The sequence below is a fragment of the Dermochelys coriacea genome, chromosome 11 (genome assembly GCF_009764565.3).
Source record: "Dermochelys coriacea isolate rDerCor1 chromosome 11, rDerCor1.pri.v4, whole genome shotgun sequence".
In the NCBI taxonomy this organism is placed as follows: domain Eukaryota; kingdom Metazoa; phylum Chordata; order Testudines; family Dermochelyidae; genus Dermochelys; species Dermochelys coriacea.
In genome coordinates this window covers 13548463-13569921 of record NC_050078.2, presented here as the reverse complement: position 1 = coordinate 13569921, position 21459 = coordinate 13548463, and the positions used below count along the sequence as shown (strand labels likewise).

Below are 21459 nucleotides of genomic sequence, written 5' to 3'. Positions count from 1 at the left end.
TTTAAAGACAGAGGACAAGCTGACTCCTCTAGCCAGGTGTCACCAAAGTTGATCGGCAATCTCCTGTCAAGTCGCTATTTTTTGGCAAAGAAGGGGGGTAAAAACCGATGGATCTACATTTTAGCAAACAGCAGCATGGACCTTCTTTCACTGTAAGACATTATGACTCTAACCTCGCAGCAGGAATGAAGTTTATCTAGAGGTAATCCTCAGGAAAATGCATTTCAAAGGGGACTGGACTATAAACGTTTGGAGCAAAAACACCACAAGGTAGCACTCCCTATCTCTCTCTCTCTCTTTTACCTAAGTAGGCAAAAGAAGCAGCCATTTGATTTTGGGAGAGATCCTGACCTGAAATTTGGTCAGCCCTGTTGCTGGGAGCATGTGGTAAGGATATTATCTTGAACCAAGTCTAGTTTGTTAAGTTTTAACACTAGGAAGAATTTTATCTTTATTTCTCTTATAAGCATTTCTGACTGTAGTGCCTTGTACTTACTTAAAATCTATCTTTGTAATTAAATAAACTTGTTTTACTCTTTAATCAAAATGAATCCAGTGTTGCATTCAAACTGAATTGTTTGGGTAACTCCAATTAAAGTAGCAAACTGTTGGATATTGTTCCCTTACAAGGACAATGGACCTAAAATATTGAACTGTCCAAGAAAGGGTTGGACACTGCAGAACACACATTCTGGGGGGAAATTTGGGACTATCTGTGTGTTGGGGTCACTCTGCAAGTGGTAAGCCAAGGCTTGTGGGAGCCAGAGTGTGACTGCAGCATGCTGGCAGGCTGCATCTGTACACAGACACTCAAGATGTGACCTACAGGCTGTTTGGCTATATGTGATCTGCCCAGGTTGGGATTGTGACGTTGCACTTCATATGCTTTATGGAAATATGCTTATGAATATGACATAACTCGAATATGCTTTATGCTAAATACCCCTTGTGTGATATCATTACTACTGAAAGTGTTCATCCTATTTGTTTGCATGTATTATTTCTATGTCTTGAGTTAGAAAAATAAGATATAAACTTGTATTACTGATGTAAACATATTAAGTGAAAGCCATTAAGGGTGCTTCAGAATCAATGAACTGTAAATGTCTGGGTTTACTTGCAAAACCTTCCTGTGTACGTGTGGGCCAGCCCAGGAAGAATGGAGGCTGGGGTCTCAAGGGACATGTGGTCATGTCACATGATACTGGAATCCATCTTAAATCTGGTACTTTTCGATTTAGAAGGAGGGGCGGGGACCCAGAAAGACAAAAAATTCCCGCCTTGTGCCAAAGCTATAAAAGTGGGTGGAACAGGACAAAGGGGGCTGTCAGTCATGAGAACACCTCTGCTTACCACCTAAGGATGCCAGTCATGAGAAAACCCCTAGTTTCCACCTAAGATGTCTGCTGGAACTAACAAGGACTGTACCAGGGGAAAGGATTGGGCCCAGACTAGGAAGAAGTCTAGTCTGTGAAAGAAGCTTATTGGAACATCTCTAGGGATGAGATTTTACCTGTAATCAGTTTCTTAATGTATTAGGCTTAGACTTGCGTGTTTTTGCTTTATTTTGCTTGGTGACTTACTTTGTTCTGTCTGTTATTACTTGAAACCATTTAAATCCTACTTTTTATACTTAATACAATCATTTTTGTTTATTAATTAGCCCAAAGTAAGTGATTAATACCTGGGGGAGCAAACAGCTATGCATATCTCTCTATCAGTGTTATAGTGGGCAGACAATTTATGAGTTTACCCTGTATAAGCTTTATACAGAGTAAAACGGATTTATCTGGGGTTGGATCCCATTGGGAACTGGGTGTCTGGGTGCTGGAGATAGGTGACCTGCTGAGCAGTTTTTGGTTAAAGTCTGCAGCTTTGGGGGTGTGGACCAGACCTGGGTCTTTGTTGCATCAGGCTAGCATGACTGGATCAACAAGGCAAGATTCTGGAGTCCCAGGCTGGCAGGGAAAATCGGCTCAGACGTAACTTCAGCATGTCAGGTTACAATCCCAAGGGGGTCTCTGTGACCGAACCCATCACAGGGATCTATAGCAGCAAATCATTGTGAGACACTCCAGGTTACAGGGCAAGTGGTGACAGAACTCCTCAATAGTCATGACTGCATCGTGGAATGTGATGACAACCCTCCTGTTAGGGTGCTAAATGTTATTATCCCCATGTTGCAGGTGGGAGAATTAAGGAAGACTTTGGGCTTGATCCCGCAAGGTGCTGAGTACCCCCAAGAGATGCTGAACAGCCTCCACTCTCACTACAGACAAACTTTACCTCTCCATTGATTTCAGTGGGAGCTGAGAGCATTCAGTCCCTTGCAGGATCAGACCAAAGTCACTATGGCTCGTATTTTCAATGGATACGTCTTATCCTAGCCATCTCAGTTTCAGAGGGCTCAACATTAGACACCAATGGTCACATTTGCAGAAGTGCTGCCTTTGCCAGCTCTTGCAGATAGGGGTGCTCAGCACTGCTGAAAAGTGACTTACTCAAAGCTGTTTAATAAACTAGTGGCAGAGCCAGGATTAGAACTCAGCAGCAACTGGCTCCAGTCCCTCTGCTCCCAGCATGCCTCCCTGTCAAAGCATTTTACAGAGTTTACGATCATGGAAGAAAGTGATCCCTTTTGCCTCAACAGAAACAGCCATTTCACGAGCTGCAAAGTTCTGGAGGAAGGCTGCAGCAAAATTTTAGCTTGTGCAAAATTAGCAAATTCAACTGACATGCTTCAGTCACATGCTCGCATTGTTCAAGAGTGGCTTGGCCTTTCCACACAAAGGAAGACTTGGGTAACCCCCCTCCACCAACTTATGCATATGCATAAGTGAAAAGGGCTGGGGAGGGTTCCTGTGTGATTGGAGCATGCAGAGGCTGGAAGCCAAAATGAAGGCTTTGTACACATAGTCAGCTGTTAACAGCACTGACACACTGCCAATTTAAAAACTGGGCTTGCTTCCAAAATCACTGCTGGCCTCTGGGGAGGTGCTTTGCCAATAGCAGGAGTCACAACTAAGTGACTCCATCAGACTATGTGGGAGGCCTCATCTAGACTGGCTACAACAGCATCCAGGGATCTGGCCACAACACAGTTGTCCCCTAACCAAATGACCACACAGTTAAAGGCTGTAGTGTAGATAGTACCTAACTATGGTTCTGTAACCAAGTTGTAGTTTCAGAGTAGCAGCCGTGTTCGTCTGTATTCGCAAAAAGAAAAGGAGTACTTGTGGCACCTTAGAGACTAACAAATTTATTAGAGCATAAGCTTTCGTGAGCTACAGCTCACTTCATCGGATGCCGATGAAGTGAGCTGTAGCTCACGAAAGCTTATGCTCTAATAAATTTGTTAGTCTCTAAGGTGCCACAAGTACTCCTTTTCAAGTTGTAGTTGTAATGCAGAGGGGGCCTAAAAGTCATCCTGAAATCCTGCCTCCACAAGACATATGATGCAGTGAGATTGTGAGGTTCTGTTGTGTGTAGGGGCATAATTCTGGCAGCACATGCAGGGGTGCAGGAGGATTGTATACATTTCACATGCTGTGCAACTGAGTTTGGCAAGTTACAGCCATGACGGCACATATAGGGGGGTTGTGATAGGAAGGGACATGATCAGCTGATCTGTAACTATGTAAACGTGGGTGACTTTCCTAGGGGCAGCGTCATCTGCCACTGAAGGCATCTGCAAGTTGTGCGTGGCAGAACGCTCTCCAAATATGGTGCGTAGCTGTGATTTAAGTAGGGAAACCTGTTGAAAAGCAGGTACAGACAATCTGACAGCAGTGCCAACAGTGCACGGTGGAGGCTCTGCTGCCCTTATAAAATGCCACAGATGCCCAAAGATGTTACTGGACATGGTGAATGGAGGCTGCCATCAAATAAGCCGGCAGCCAATTACAACCTATAGGGCAGTGGTGGGCGACCTGCAGCCCACGGGCTGCATGCGGCCCATCAAGGTAATCTGATTGCAGGCCGCGAGACATTTTGCTGGCGTTGATCGTCCGCAGGCACGGCCCTCCCCCACAGCTCCTAGTGGCTGTGGTTCACCATTCCTGGCCAATGGGCACTGCAGGGAGTGACGGGCCTCAGGTTGCCCAGCACTGCTATAGGGGCATGCAATAGCCCCTCCAGAAGTAGCTCTGGAAATAAAGAGGAACTATGAGGGCTCTATGGCAATCGCTAGGAGAAGGAATTCTGAACTTACATCTGCACCTGTGTTTGTCACTCTATTCCTTGCAATTTCTGCACCAGTATGGCATGTGGCTTGTGTGGACGAGAAGGTGGCACTAGAACTGCATCTATCTTTTCCACTGTAATCCAATCACCATGCAGGTAATTCAGCAACACAAGGCTGACTCTGCAACCTCTTAATCTTAAGTACTCCGATGATGGAGACAGGCAGAGGATGGTACAGCAGCTCCTGAGTCACAATCCTGCTCTTCCGTATTATGTGGGAGCAAGAGTCAGTGCCATAGGATTTCAAGGATGCCAACATTGTGCACCTCTATAAACATAAGAGTGGTAGCGCAAACTGTGATAATCATGGCATTTTCCTGGGAAAATTCTTGCATGGGTCATATGGAATAGATTTAACACTATCTTATGGAAACCATCCTCCTCGAGTCTCAGTGTGGATTTTGGTCTGGATAGGGCACTATGGACATGATCTGCACATCCCGTCAGCTTCAGTAAAAGGGCTAAGAGCAAAACTGTGGTCTTTATACAGTGTTTGTTGACTTAGCTAAAGTTTTTGACTCTGAAAATCATGAGGGACTTTGGCAACTTTTTGTTCATCTTTTGTTCATCCTAAGTTAATTTCTGTCATTCGGTCCTTCCATGATGGGATGATGGCCAGAATGGTGGAAAATGGCAAGGTATCACAACCTTTTTTAATCATTAATGGCACCAAATAAGGTTGTGTGCTGGTTCCCACAGTCTTCTCCATCCCTTTTTTCAGCTATGCTTATGGATGCATTTCATGACTTTGACAGAGAAGTATTTATCCAGTTGTACACTGACGGGAAGTTGTATAGTCTGCAATGCTTCCATGCTCATGAAAGTGACAGATTTACTCATTAAGAAGCCTTTATTTGCTGGTAACTCTGTGCACTGGTAGCTCACTCGATGACAATCAGTTTTTAACCGATCCCTTTGCTCATGCAGTCAGCCATTTTGGTTTAATAAATAGCTTAAAGAAAACTGAAGTACTATACCAGCCTGTGCTTGGGGATGTGCATGCCTACCCAATTATTAAGATCAACAATGCTCCTCTCAAGTCAATGGAATAGTTTTTCTAGCTAGGGAGTACGTTGTCAAAGAATACCACAATTGATGATGCCTCATTAGGCAAGGATGGAATAGAATGTTGGGGCATCAAACTTATGGAATCATAGCTATGGAATGATAGGGACATCAAAATAAGCATTACGCTAAATGTCTATTGGGCAGTCGTGCTTACAACGTTTCTCTATAGCTTTCAGAGTAGCAGCCGTGTTAGTCTGTATTCGCAAAAAGAAAAGGAGTTCTTGTGGCACCTTAGAGACTAACAAATTTATTTGAGCATAAGCTTTCATGAGCTACAGCGTTGTTAGACACGTACAACATACTGCCACCACATTACGAAACTTGACTAGTTCCATATGTGCTGTCTTCAGTCTGTTTGCAAAGTCAAATGGTGGGACAGGATTCCCAAAATCTAAATCCTTAATTGTTATCTGATGTCTGCCATTCAAAGCATGCTCATAAAAGCTCAGCTGCTTTGGGCCTGGGCATCTCATTGGTATAGCCAACTCAAGAATACCCAAGGTCATATTTTATGGACAGTTAAAGCAACCCATTCTCATCGGGGCCAGTACAAATGATAAAAAGATAAACTGAAGTCAAACTTGAAAGCATCACAGGTTGACCCCAGCAACTGGGAAGCAACAGCCCATACCAAAGCTAGTTGTAGGCAGATTTGTCATGTTGCCATTAGCGGCTTTGAAGGAAAGGAAGGAATAGCTCAATGATTTGAGCATTGGCTTGCTAAAGTCAGGGTTGTGAGTTCAATCCTTGAGGGGGCCATTTAGGGATTTGGGGCAAAAATTGGTGATTGGTCCTGCTTTGAGTAGGGGGTTGGATTAGATGACACCCTGAGGTTCTATGAAAGTGCATTAACATCTTATGTGAAAAACATGAACAGCCTACAATGATCATGGATGGTCCTGTTTGTCCCACCTGCACTATGTTTGTAGTTCTGACCTTGCATATAGATATTCACCTATAGTGTTTGCTGAATCCTCGTATGTTAACATCAACATGAGACCCCATCATCATGTAGTTCCAGCAGCAAACCTCCTCCCCAAACATATACACACATGGTGGGAATTCAGTTACCTCAGAAGCTGCAATAGCAGCTATGAAGTAGCTGTTCCATAGGCTGGAGGAAGGATTTATTTTGCCCCCCAGTCTCTGCATAACACCCTTGGGCACAGGCACTGCCCATTGCTTAGACTGTGCTTTTTTTGTGAGGAGAGCTATTTAAGTTGCCAAGCATAAAATCCTACAGAAGGACTGGCTTCAGTGCCAAAGCTTCCCAACACATTGAATAAGTCCCATTTATATTTTCATGCAAGGCTCATGTGCTGATGCTGTGATGCATGTGCACAGAGCATGGCAATGAGTAATGCTAAGCAGAACTGAAAATATTGCAGAACTTGAGTTTGAAGGAGGTGAAAGGGGAATAGGGAAAAGAGGAATGTTTCATACACAGAGTGAACTGCTGCCAAATTCTGGACAAATTCTGCCATGGCACTCAGTTACATAATCAACTGAGTGACTCTATATGTACACCAGTGTAAATGGGAGCAGCATTTGGCCCTATGTCTATATGACTAAGGTTGGGTTTATGAAAGAAAAGTGAGGAAAATATGAGAAAATGGGTAGCTACTAACCATTACAAATAACTTACAAAAGGTGTTGGCCTATTAAAGCTACATGGGGAATTAGCAGTATCCAATAAAACCAAGCCCCTTAGTTTGTATAAAGGTCAGAAACCTAGAAATTCCACCAGGCCATTTCAGCAATTTAAAATACTATAGGTCAAATTCTGTTCTGTGTTACACTGACTTGGCTATTTTTGTAATGGGGGCAGGGAATACCAGTTGGTATGCAGGTTATTTTAGGTGGCAAGGCTGTTCTTTTAATTATATTTTCCCTTCAGATTTTGTGCTATTGCTCTGAATAATACCCCTTGCACCCAGTTTCTACTTTATTATATCCATCAACTAGAGAGTCACAAGAAGCAAGAAATGTATGTTCCCAGACTATTAATAGACCAAATGCCAGTTGCTCTGAGTAAGTGATTAACCTTAATAGTCAGTTATTGATCAATCATTGCAAAGATTACAAACACAGGCATGAGCACTACTAACAATGATATCTTGCCGTCCATTTTCTCATCAATGAGTAACTAATTCACTAGTACTCCTGGGAAAAAAATTCGGTGTGGAGAAGGTGGAGTAGCTTCTTCTCTTCTCTTCTCTTTTTTTCACCAGGATCATGTGCACCAAAGCATAGGTTTCTACCATTCTCTTCTGTGTGGACCAGCTACCGGAGGGGAACACAATGCAATTAGCCAGGGTGTTTAAACTTGGTCTCAGTCAAAGGTAATTTGTTTTTAAACTGGAGAGAAATTTGTTCAGCTGTTGTGGGTGTATGGGGAAATATCTTGCCTGTTGTCTTTTTTTTAAATAAAACTTTTTGGGTCACAAATAACTGAAGCTCAGCTGATTTTTAAAACTTAAAACTTTGAATGTGGCTAGTCCCCAGTGAGGACTGTAGGAAAAGCTGATTCAGAGAGGTGTGGAGAACCCACAACTTCTGCTCATTTCAGATGAAGTCAGTGGGTGATCAGGATCAGGCCTGGGTAACTTTTGTAATGACCAGGTTACAAAACATTTGATTTTATATGTGCGACAACAGAAGATGACTATTTGTTATATTGTTACCTGCACTGCTATGGGATTGTACATCTCTTTAATGCCACATTATGGAACTCCATGGTACTGCAAGTAATGACATAAGTAAACACCTTTAACTAGTTTTTTTTTTAAACTGATCATGTATGAAAGTAAATCTATACTTTATTTATATTCTTATAGCCCAGGGCCTGATTCTGAGAGGTCCTGGATACCCCCAGGAGTAAGCAACTGCTTTGCTCTTGTGTTGTAACAGACTGCAGGCAGAATTAGCATCCCAGTGCAGGTGCAGCAGCAGTCACAAAGGGCCTAGTGGAAAGAAGTGAAAAGTTACTGTGTTCCTTTCAATAATAGTTGCCCACAACAGAAGGAAATGAATCAGGGACATGAAATTTCTGACTTAGTTCTTATGTTTCATGTTGCAGAAAATTTTCTGGGTATGTGCCTGTGTTTAAATACAAGATTTTTCCTTATAATGCAGGGCCAGAGAGAGGGCTATTTTTGGCAGAGAATTTCTTCAGTGGAAATTCTAGGGCCCCCAGCCCAATCTTGCATAAATTCACAAAGCCAAAAAAGCAGTAAAACCAGCCTGGTTCTGTTGTCGTGAGGGGTGAGGCTGCAGAAAGACAAAACAAGGGAATTTTGCATCTCTTTCTGCCACAATATGTTCAGTCTGTGTTCAGCTCTGGGGGAGGAATCACACCCGCAGTTACTATGGTGAGCCCTCACATTGGGTCCTTTCATTCAGGCTTTTGGTGAGGGAAAAGAATTTGGCCCCAAAGTAAAGTTCTAGAATTTCACTTTTAATACTGGATGCTAGTGAAGGTCCAACCTCACTCTATTGCCTCATTAGGCAAGGATGTTATGAATGTCACTGATATTCTCATGGCCCAAGAGTGCCTTTGTGTAGTATAAAGCGAGCTGCTAGTGGTAGGTGTCTCTTTCAGTTCTAAAGGGATTCAATTGTGTACTGAATTTTTTTTATTTGGGATAAATGCTCCCACAATATCCTTTAGTCCTATGTAGCCTGTGCAGCCATGTGTTTCAAGTATTTTAAACATTTATAACATGTACATACAGTGCCATTGGAGTTCTCAGTTAGACCTATTTTTAGGGGTGGGTATGGTTGCTGCTTTTTTACAGGAAGATATCTGTTCCCAGGGATTACCTGTCCTATGGAGAAAAACTGAGCCTCTTAATGGTCTGGTATTGCTTTTTCATTCTGACGCCACTTCATAAGTTCTTTGTTTTTGTAAGGGGAACTGTCGCTGTTATTTCACTATTATCAACCTTGGCTTCTAGGTGTAGTACTTGATTTGAAATCCAATTTTCTTTAACATCCCTCATTCACTAGAGGGCACCAACTGATCAACAAAAACAATAGCAAAAAGAAAAGGAGTACTTGTGGCACCTTAGAGACTAACAAATTTATTTTTTCATGAAGTTGATAGATTTCCACTCCATACAGCTAAATTCAGTGCCTTGCATAATGACAGGTTTCAGAGTAGCAGCCGTGTACTCCTTTTCTTTTTGCTAATACAGACTAACACAGCTGCTACTCTAAAAACAATAGCTTCTTCCCAGGCAAAAGGTTTCCCCCTAAAAGAGAATACAGGTCAGAGCCAGGACTAGAAGAGTGTTCTATAAAGGGTTGCAATCTGGTGAGGCCCATTACCTAAACTGTTGTGGAAAGAGTGACTTTGACAGATACCATGGCAAGATATCTAGTTAAAGTAATGTCATCGTTTGAACTCAAGAGATCTGAAACAATATTGAGCTCTTCATCCAAGTAAGAACAGCACTTAATTTTAGCTTTTTTTGTTGGCAGGGTTAAAGGATAGCATATTCCTGTCTATTTTCCCTATCTATGTAGAGTCTCCTAAACCATACAAGAAAAGATTAATTTTCTCAAACAAACAAACAAACAAACAGTAGCAAGAAAGCTGAAATGGAAATAATGTAAACAAAAATCAGCCAGAAGGCTGTTGCCAGGCTGAAGAATGTAACAACTGATAGCCCTTATTTAATCTGTCCTCACAATACAATTTGGATCTTTTTTTATTTGAGGGTAAAATAATTTAAACACTTGCTGCCCACATGCTGACCTTTATTTTAACCTGTAGCTCTGAAAGAATTTAAGACACTTATCTCCTGGAAATATAGGGTAGCATCACATTTTTTCTATTGTTTATATTACATAGTGCCTAAAGACACTGAGTCATGACCCCATTGTGCTAGCTACTGTATAGATATAGAACCCAGTCCCAAGGATTTACAGTCTCTTCCTGTATTATGTTACTTAAGGTATTCGTTCTAATAGTATTACCGGGGCATACAACAGGATGGGGAAAAAAGAAAAAGACCAGTTAAAAAAGGCTTGGAAAAAACAAGTAGTTAAAAATGTTGTTAAAAAGATTTGGAAAGGATAAAAGAATTCCATTTGGCTGGTTGTGAGCAAAGAGTATTTTTTCATGTTTTTAAAAAACTGTTCAGGTGCTTCTTTAGCATTCATGAAATTAAAATAGCATAACACATTTGAAGACATTTAGGATTGTCACTGTGCTATATAGCATGGCCATTTGGGACTTCACAGGATGAAACTCAAAACCTCCTACTGCAAAAGAGCAGACCCTTACCAACAGAGCTAAAGGAGAATCTCTGTTAGTTGTTGGCAGAATATGACACAGTTAAGTAGTTTTTCTATTCATTAGAGGAATTGTATACGTACATACTACCTAGTCCATCACTATTATTTGTACTGCCGTAGTGCCTAGAAGTCCAAACCTAGCATGCTAGAACTGTACACGCACACAAATACGGTCACTCCCTCAAATAACTTTTGCTCTAAGTGTAAGAAGAGAATCAACATTAGATACAACAAACATGAGGGGAGAGCACGTATTCTTCCCATTAGACAGAGGCTGCCCTTGAATGTCTAGGGCTCGGAGGAGTTCAAATCTGAGCGCTCACACCAGTGTAACAAATCAGGGGCCCCTTAGGGCTTCATGATTGTTGCTATCCTATATACCATGGCCATTCCCAACTTTACAGCAGCAACAGGGACAGAAACCCTTGCTACATAAGCCCCAACTAATTGAACTAAGGGAGACTGTCCTTTAATCCTTAGCATTACAGGGCCTGTAACAGAGTGGAGCTATTTGGATTCTATTCAGGGGTCAGAAGTGGATTATACATAATAGCTAGCTTAGTTATAAAACCTCAAATTTTACTTAATCCTTGGGAATCCAAATGCCTCTGAGCTGTTTGAATTAATTTGAATCAGAATTGTATTTGAAAAATGCCATACTATGTACAGTAAAGCAACGACGCATACAAACTATGCCTGGGTGCATGCAGTGCTCCAGATCTCAGCTCATTCAGAGGTGGTGAACCAGATTAAGAACCTGTGTGTCACTGCTGAACAAACAAACCTTTTCTGTGGGAAGCCATGTGTTGATTTGATTAGAAGGTGTGGGGTTTGTTCCCCAGTTATACCATTTGAGTAAATTGCATCCTTCCTTGTGCTATAACAGCCTTGGAACACAAATATGAGCAAAACACCTGCTATCAGGTCTGTGAGGTTTGGTTGTTACAATGCCCTCTCAAATAATGCTCTCCACCCCACAATGAAATGGTTTTCCATCACGTGCGGCTTATTGAGAATATGGCAGTATTTTAGTATGACAATATTTTTTATTAATTTTTAATATTTGTTATGGTGGTGCCTTGCGGACCAGGTCTGGATTGTGGCCACATTGGACTATACTCTATACAGAGTAACACAGAGGAAGACACATTCTCTGCCCTGAATGGGGATACAATCTAAAAAGACAAAGATCTCCCAACCAAAGTGATCTGGATGCTAATAGTCACAAGTCTTACTAATTATGTTGTTGTTTTTGCTTTGTTGTTCTATTAAAGCCAAATACACTAAATCTCCTTGCCCTGCCTTCCCTCCCCTATTCCTCCCTTATCTTTCTTCTACACCAATTCCAATTCTCCTTGCTGGACCCTCCCAACATTTAAACCCCTCACTCCATAGAGAATCATGAAACTGATAAATATGTCACTGGGCTCTTGAAAAAGTGGGGCAGGAGGGATTTAAAAGAGGAAAGTGTTGAGGACCAGAACAGAAAGGGCATCCCATTATGATGATGATAATAAAGAGGGCAGAGTGCAGGTCAGGCAGTCAGACTATCAAATTAATCCGTCAAATAGATCCACATGGGTATCACCCCAGATCTGTGGTATAGCCCTATTTGTAACTTTTAAAACAAATGTTTGTAGCTCTCTCCCAGTGGGGCAGCAGAAAGGGCAAGTGGTTAGGGCACTTGCTTAGGCTTGGAAGATGTGGATTCGAGTTGCTGTTCTCTCACAGATTTCCTGTGTGATTTTTATCCCCATCTGTAAAATAGGGATAAATAGCTTTTCCATACTTCACAGGGGTGTGGTGATGATAAATATTATAGAGTCTGAAAAAAGAAAAGGAGTACTTGTGGCACCTTAGAGACTAACACATTTATTAGAGCATAAGCTTTCGTGAGCTACAGCTCACGAAAGCTTATGCTCTAATAAATGTGTTAGTCTCTAAGGTGCCACAAGTACTCCTTTTCTTTTTGCGAATACAGACTAACACGGCTGCTACTCTGAAACCTGTCGTATAGAGTCTGAGGCGCTCAGATGCTGCGACAAGGGGAGCTGGGTAAGTACCATAGATAGGATTGCCACCTTTAGCAGACTGACGTGCAGGTTAAACTTGTTTGTGTTGACATGGCTGGAACCGCCAGCATGACCTGGGGACAATCTTGCATGTTTCCAGAGGGCTGGCTTCCAGACTCCCACAAGCAGGTTTCCACGCTGCCGTGGCACCCCGAATGCAGGAGTGTCTCGGGGCCTGACTGAAACGATGAAGTGAGCTGTAGCTCACGAAAGCTGATGCTCAAAACTAATAAATTTGTTAGTCAACTAAATGTGTTAGTCTCTAAGGTGCCACAAGTCCTCCTTGTCTTTTTGCGAATACAGACTAAGCCGGCTGCTACTCTGACACCCTGCAAAGGCTCTGTCCAACCCCTTGCCCCTCAAACCGCTCCCCACAGAGGTGGCTCCTGTCCCAGAATGGGATCGTCCCCCTTCGTCCCAAGGAGCTGCTGTGAAGGAGGGAGGCGCCCCCTTCCCCTGGGGGTGGGGGTGCTGCCCCAGGGCTGCCATCAGACGGTTTGGTTCAAGGGGTCTCTTTAACCCCAGGATCCATTGTTCCAGCACCCCTGGGTGGGGGGTGCTGCCGGACAGGGAATCGCCCCCTTCGCCTGGGGAGGGCGGGAGCGGGGGCGCTGTGAAGGAGGGCGGCCTCCCGCCTGGGGGTGGCGGAGGGAGGCGCCCCGCCCGGGGAGCGGTCAGCAGCTCCCTGCCTCTCCCCTCCCTTGAGCTGAGCCGAGCCGAGCCGAGCCGGGCGGCTGACCCGGAAGGGGAGGCGGCGCTGGCGCTGGCGCTCTCTGTGCGCGGCGGGCCCAGCCCAGCCCAGCCGAGCGGGGCGGGCTCTGCGTGTCCGTCGGCCGCACGCCGAGGCCGGAGCGCGGTGGGTGGGGAGCAGCGGGGCGGGACCTGGAGCCCATAGGAGGCGGGCGCGGCCGAGGCCGAGCCCCAGGGCCGGAGCGGCGGCGGCGGCGGCCTGGCGTGGGCGGTGACTCGGGCCCAGCCGGGGAACGGAGCCGGGCGGCAGGGAGCGAGGAGGCCGAGAGAGAGAGAGAGAGAGGATCCGCCCCGCGCCCTCTGCCTGCTGAGCTCCAGCCGGTTCCTCTGCCCTGGGGACGGCTGCGCCCCGCGGCCTGCGCCGCCCCCTTGCCCAGAGTCTCCCCCTCCCACGCCTGGGCCGCTGGCTTCCCGCGGAGACCCGCTGCTCCCTGCGGGCCGAGCGGCGCCTGGGGCCCTTCGGATCCCTCCTGGGGCGGGTGGCTTAAAAACGGGGCCATGCAAAGTGGGGAGTCGGCCGCGGCCATGAGGGTGCCCGAGAGCGAAGCGAAGCTGGAGATCCCGCTCCCGGCCCCGAGCAGCAGCAGGAGCCCCGGCAGCCGGGGCGGCAGCACCAAGGGCTGGCAATACAGGTAGGTCCTGCTCTGGCGGCCCTCCCCTAAGGAAAGGGGGTGAAGGGGATCCCTTGTGTGAGCTAGTTACGGGTATCCTGCTGTCCCAGGTGCGTCTCGCCTGGGGTAAAAGCCTCCCTCCAGACCCCGACTGCCCTGTGATGTGAAACTGTAACAAAGCGTGGGGGGACCCAGCCTTTCTTTGCGGGGGGCACAGTGCCCAGGACCTCAAAGGTCGGAGACGCGGCTGAACAGGAGAGAAAGGGAGGCTGGAGAGAGGAGGCAGAACGGGAAGTCCGACGCAAAGATCTCAAGTAAATCTGGCTGGCCTACGAACTCACTCATTTGTCATCTCATTTTAGGACAATATGTCCACTTTTACTCCGTGTAAATCCGTTGTTGTAATTTTATTAGCATAATTAATAAAATCAGGAGGCTGAAGTTAGAGAGACTACTATGAGAGAGATGGAAATTAATCCCAAATCATTTCAGCTTCTTTGATTTTTTTTTTTTTTTTTAATTATTTGAGTTGGTTCAGATCTTGCCCTGATGTTTAGGGTTTAGAAGGGGACTTTGTGGTTAGTGAACCTGTCTAATCAGTTCCTTGTTTCTCAACCAATAAAATTAATTCACTTGGTAGAAGTCGCCTTTTGAAATCACAAAAAGAAAAGGAGGACTTGTGGCACCTTCGAGACTAACAAATTTATTAGAGCATAAGCTTTCGTGAGCTACAGCTCACTTCGTCGGATGCCTCACGAAAGCTTATGCTCAAATAAATTTGTTAGTCTCGAAGGTGCCACAAGTCCTCCTTTTCTTTTTGCGAATACACATTAACACAGCTGCTACTCTGAAACCTGAATTTATGAAATCAGTTGTCTTGCACAGAGAAAAAACTTTTAGCTTATTTGTACTGTTGTGAAGTTTTATACATCTATTTCATGGCAACAACATGTCATTTGTGACATTTGTCTTGCAATTGGAAACCAAGGATGCTGCTGGCTTCCACTTGTAAAGCTTCTTTTGATCTTAAAATGATCTTACTCTATAAAATGGTTGTCAACAGTACTGTAATATCTATGAAGAGTGAGCTAAAATCACACCTAGTCATTCAATTTGCGTGGAATAACATGGCCATGGATTTAATTATATTGCATCTGTATTTTCTTTAGGCTTGTGTTAATATTGATGCTTTGTTCCCAAAGCTTGTTAGAAATATTAATCTATATTAGCAATAGTATTAAAGCTATAGTATTCTCAGATTAAATTATTTTTTAAATCAACTATTCAGTGTTCATGCTGTTCACTTTTTTGCATTTCTGTCAGCTTGGACAATGAAAATATGTTAGTTTTCAGTCAGTTACGTTTTCACAATTTCACAATGCTGCAATATTTGAGTTGCAAATGCTGTAAGAGAAAGTTTGTTGATCTTTAAAAAAATCAAAACATGACAACATTTTTACTTGTCTTAACTTTCGAAAAAGGTTGTTTTCTCCTCACTTCCTCCCAAAACTTAAACTATAGGCCAAATTTGACCGGGCAGTGTCTTTCAGAGTTTTACTAAAAGCTTGATAATTTATATTGAAATAGCATACTTTTCACTGACTGATAATAGATGGAAACTACTCCTTCTTCCCCCTACAAAATGCAGAGACTTTTCTCTCTCAAATGTTGAGACCTTTGATGTCATAAATATTCAGTTGAACAGTAAGTGTATGCCATTTTTAAAAGAAAAACAATGTTACAATGTGCCTGACAAATTAAACTGTAAAAGGTAAATTCAATGGTTGTGGAGGCAGGGCGGGAAAAATCTTTTTTTTTTTTTTTTTTTTTTTTTAAATTCAGTAGACAATATCAAGTTGAAATCTGGTCAATTAAAAACAAAACAACTAAATAAAAATAAATTTGCTGTGAAATTCCTCTTCTTTTTTGTTTTTGTTTTTGTTTTGCATTCATATTCCCCTTTCTGCCATTTAATATCTCTCTGCCCCCCCCCCCCCCTCGAAACCCCTTTCCCATAGATTATGAGCTCTCTGGGTTAGGGACCATCTTTGTTACACATGTGTACAGTAAGTCCTTGATCCTTGACTGGCGTTCCTACACACTATTGTAATAAAAATTCTAAATAACAATAATGCTGTTTGTAAGACTTTTGCAAACTGAGAAAGTGACTGACCATTTAAATGGCATTACATTTAAAATGTAATACTTTTAATACTTTAAATATTAGTCAAAATAGATTAGATCTTGTATCCACCTTTTTTATACAGAACAGTATTTGATTGTAATGGTTATATATTGTAAACTAACTGTACTGACCTTGACATGGGGATTGCTTTTATTGTTGAGCAGAATGTTCAGGCATTAAGGACGTGGAATAACTTGTGGCTGAAAGATAAAGAAATATATATTCTGCATTTTTAAAATGCACACTGACTATGCAGTCTTTAGAAGAATATTGCAGGTAGTGAAATCTAAAGGCAGTGGACACGGCAAACAAAAGCCTTGCTCCCAGATGACTTGGAGTAAAGTTTTGAGGAGATTAAAAAGTTCAACATTCTTGCATTTCAAGCTACGAGTAGGAAGAAAAATGTGTAAGGCAGTGAAAGACCAAGAAATACATTAAAAACCATCCTTTAATCAGATCTAAAATTAACTAACAGCTAAGGCATATATTTTGAAATTGGTGATTTACCTCTTGGGTTTGACTTTGATAAGAATCCTTCCCAGTGAAGTTTGGATGAGTTGGAGTTAGTCTCCCCCCGAGGGATCTCTCTGATCTTTCAGATTATCTAATATCTGTAGGTTCTTATAACATGCCCATCACCAGAGTATCTGTGCCTCCAAAATGCCAATTTTTAAGCCTACTGGTCTGCCTTTTAAGACTGTAAATTAAATTAGGGAAACCAAGTCAGCTCAGTTATTGCAGCACACATAGTATTTGAGAGCACTGGTTGGTTATTCTCTAACCTCTGCAGTAGGTTGACCCTTAATTCCCAACTCTGATTTTCTTTTTGTTATATACTTATGTCAACATTATAACTAAGTTTTAGCTGTGCAGTGCATCAGAATTGCATAGCTAGTAGTAACTGATTTGATTAAGATTGGATTTTTGAGAATAAGCCAGAGCTTCCATTAAAGTCAAGGTCCCTAGTATTGTGATGAGTAAGGAAGTTTAAATGCATTAGTTTTAGTGGCCAGTTTTCTTATGCCACTTCTTTGTAACTTCCACTCTAACTCTTGTCCTTACCTGTTCTCTGTTATCATCTCTACTCTGTTCTGTTTAAAGGTAAAACTTCTTAGACTCCTTATCTGTGGATTTTTTTTTTTTGGTGGTGATTTCAAATTATTATTCTAAACTTCTTTTGCTTTGCAGCAGCCAGCCCACAGAGCCTTTCACAGAGAGAGGCAAAATGACAGATTATTATTACCTGATAAGTCTGTTTTAGAGCTGGCATGCTTGCATCTCCTCTGTTCCCTTCTTACTTCTCTTCTTCTCCCTCCCTTTGTTTCTCTGTTACTGATGCCCTTAAAAAACTCATAGTTGGGTGCTAGAATTGTGACATCAAGAAGTAAGTCACCAATTGGCATCACCCTCTCTCTCCTTCTACCTTTACCTTTCCTGTGTTTTCATACTGCTTTCCTATTGGTTAAATGCCTTAGCTCTAAAGTTTCAAATGATTAGAAATTTGGATGCTTCAATTTTTAGGTGTTCATCTTAACACATCTTAAAGATGCCTGGCTTTCAGAAAGTGCTGAGCCCCCAACCCTTTGAAAATTGGGACCTTTAAGGTGGCTCAAGATGGGTACCAAAAACTTGAGGCATCCAGATAGTCATTTGAAAACTTGGGCCTTAATTCTTAATGTGTGTGGCTTTTTAAAATCCTTTATTACTAAAGTTAAAATTTAGTATGTGCTTCTCCTGTTTAAAGCTCATCTTTCTTCTTCCCTTCCCATTTTTTGCTTTCCTTTTCCTGTATAGTGCCTGCTCTTCACTTCCCCCATAGTCTCTTCCCATTTGCAACTCTGTGCCTTTTTTGTCACCCCCTATGCCTGCTACAGACTCACTCTTCCTATGTATCCAGTGACCTCCTTCTCCTTGAAATCTCTGATAAGTTGCTTCTTTCATGACTGATCTCCTCTACGGCACAATATACTCATGCCCTGGATCATGCAAAAGTTAATAAATCTTTTATTTAAAAAAACCCAATAAAACAAATTCAAAGTGAAGCCAAATTAATTTACCCACTTACAAAGTAATACACTCAAGCAGTCTGTAAAGCACAGTGTGCACCTGTGATTAGTAGATAATAAATAATTACATGCCAGCATGGAGTTACAGCATCACTGTTTAAATATTGCCTGTTGGGAGCTGCATTGGCAAGCCTCGGTCATGGGGATCTGCACTGGCATGCAGTCAGTCATTGTGATTTGTCAGCGGGGATGGCTGAGAAGACTTAGTGCTTGATGCTGCTTATCTTAATTTTGGACTTCTCTGTACTGAGAGATTGCACCATGTTATAGGGCTGTCAATCGCAGTTAACTCATGCAATTAATTCAAAAAAATTAATCACAAAAAATTAATTGTGATTAATTGCACTATTAAACAATAGAATACCAATTGAAATTTTATTACATATTTTTGGATTTTTTTCTACATTTTCAAATATAATCTATTTCAATTACAACACAGAATACAAAGTGTACAGTGCTCACTTTATATTATTTTTGATTATCATTTTTACTGTGCAAATATTTGTAAACAAAAGAAATAGTATTTTTCAATTCACCTCATACAAGTACTGTAGTGCAATCTTTCTTACGAATGTGCAACTTACTAATGTAGTTTTTTTTACATAACTGCACTCAAAACTAAAACAATGTAACACTTTACGAGTCTACAAGCCCACTCAGTCCTACTTCTTGTTCAGCTAATTGCCAAGACAAACAAGTTTGTTTACATTTATGGGAGATAGTGCTGCCCACTTCTTAATTGCAATGCACCTGAAAGTGAGAATAGGCATTTGCATGGCACTGTTGTAGCTGGTGTCGCAAATTATTTACATGCCAGATGCGCTAAAGATTCATATGTCCCTGATGCTTCAACCACCATTCCAGAGGACGTGTCCATGCTGATGATGGGTTCTGCTCGATAACGATCCAAAGGAGTATGGACCAATGCCTGTTCATTTCATCATCTGAGTCAGAATCCACCTGCAGAAGGTTGATTTTTCTTTTTTGGTGGTTTGGGTTCTGTAATTTCCGCATCAGAGTATTGCTCTTTTAAGATTTCTGAAAGCATGCTCCATAACCCATCCCCATCAGATTTTGGAAGGCACTTCAGATTCTTAAATCTTGGGTCGAGTGCTGTAGCTATCTTTAGAAATTTCACATTGGTATCTTCTTTACATTTTGTCAAATTTGCAGTGAAAGTGTTCTTAAAACGAACAACATGCTGGGTCATCAGCGGAGACTACTATAACATTAAATATATGGCAGAATGTGGGTAAAACAGAGCAAGAGACATACATTTGCCGGCTACAAAAGTGCCATGCAAATGCCTGTTCTCACTTTCTGGTGACATTGTAAACAAGAAGCGGGCAGCATTATCTTCCGGCAATGTCAACAGACTTGTTTGAGCGATTGGCTGAACAAGAAGTAGGACTGATTGGACTTACAGGTGCTAAAGTTTTACATTGTTTTATTTTTGAATGCAGGTTTTTTCGTACATAATTCTACATTTGTAAGTTCAACTTTCATGATAGAGATTGGACTACAGTACCTGTATTAAGTGACTTGAAAAATACTTTTTCTTTTTTTACAGTGCAAATATTTGCAATCAAAAATAAATATAAAGTGAGCACTATACACTTCCTATTCTGTGTTGTAATTGAAATCAATAAATTTGAAAGTGTAGAAAACATCCAAAAATATTTAAATAAATGGTATTCTGTTGTTTAATAGTGCAATTAATAGTGTTAACCTTTAATCATTTTTTAATCGCACAATTAATCACTTGGCAGCCCTAGTTGTAATACATATTAACAAAGGAGTTAAGCACAACTTATCACTCAATATAGACAAGGACTGTCGAGTTTAAAATTGTCAGCTGGTTGTGGTTAACCTTAGGGTCCATCCTGGGTTCACAATTATTAATATGATGAGGAAATGTGACTTTTAAAACACAACCTTTCTTGTTTACCTTGAGTCTTTAACATTGTGTTAACAAATGTTATAACAGAAAGCATTTCCCCAGTGTAGGCAAGTTTATGTTCATGTTTATGCATGAACTAAAGCACTAGATGGGTGGAACAAAGGGAAGGTCATACAGGATGTTGACATACGAGTAGTGAACCTGGCTGGTATTAAAAAAGTGGACAGGATTATGAAAGAATGGCTAAAGGAGTTAGGACAGACACTCAGAGGTGCAACTCCTATGGTTAGCTGTCTGCTACAAAGAAAAAAAAATACTTGGGCCCAATTACAGATGAAGTGGGCTAATGGGGAGGGAGTGCTGAATGTTCCTCTCCACTGGCTTATCAGGGCTGATGAGTGGTTGCTAAGAATGTTATCCAGGTCTTGCTGCCATTGAGCATCAGCACCATGTAGGACCCTGAAAGTGAAGGCCGTAGAACCCGTGGGGGCAGGATTGTGCAAAAGGCTCTATTGACTATATCGTATCAGAATATTTGTCTTAGTGATTTGACCCAAGATCACTAGATATTAAAACTATCTAGATATTAAAACTAAATAGAATGTACAGGGGAAATGTTTTTAACATGTCATTCTGAGAGATCAGATCATTTGTGCTGTTGATGGCTTCCTGTGGAATGAATTCCCATGGGAACCAAGGACCGTCACAACTCGCAGTACCTTTCACTACAAGTGCAAGGTCTTCAACCTTGTCTTCTCTAATGTAAACATATAACTACATGTATATTAAGAGTAAAAATATTACCAAAACAAAACGTTCCACTACACACAACATAAGAAATTCTCCCCTTGGGGAGAACAAACCATGCATGGCAGATGTTTGTCATGTCACATAATGTACTACAGGAAAGCACTTGACTATTACAGTTATGTATACAGTATAAGAACATATAAAGAATAGAATAGTTCCCTGAAAAATAGGGAATGTATACAGGACTCTTACTCATCCTGAGCATTCTATCATGATACATGTTCCTCACATTTGATTATAGGTGCAGCTGGTTACATCGCCTATCATCAAGGTTGCCTAACGTTTTCCATTATAAGACCCTGTTTTTAGTTGCTTGTAACTTTGCCAAACTTTAACCATTTAGACTGAAATTTTCTGTGCTGGGTGGCTGCCTGAGGCAGATTTTTTTGGGGAGAAGTTCAGCCGTTTGAGAATGATGCTAGGGAAAAATATATTGTTTTGCCCATGGTAAAAA

The 21459-nt window shown here is 41.9% G+C and overlaps 1 protein-coding gene across 2 annotated transcripts in view; it reads left to right on the top strand.

Annotated features, from left to right (window-relative positions):
* The first annotated feature begins 7389 nt into the window (after positions 1-7389).
* The window catches only part of OSBPL11 (oxysterol binding protein like 11), a 78234-nt gene continuing 64164 nt past the window's right edge, over positions 7390-21459 (top strand). Inside the window, exon 1 of one of the 2 annotated variants that reach the window (XM_043504967.1) lies at positions 7390-7652. In XM_043504967.1, coding sequence (XP_043360902.1) covers positions 7612-7652 — 41 coding nt within the window. In that variant the 5' untranslated portion in view covers positions 7390-7611. Of the gene's footprint in view, positions 7653-13624; positions 14066-21459 lie in introns of those variants that run through there. The other variant, XM_038420970.2, reaches the window with a different exon arrangement.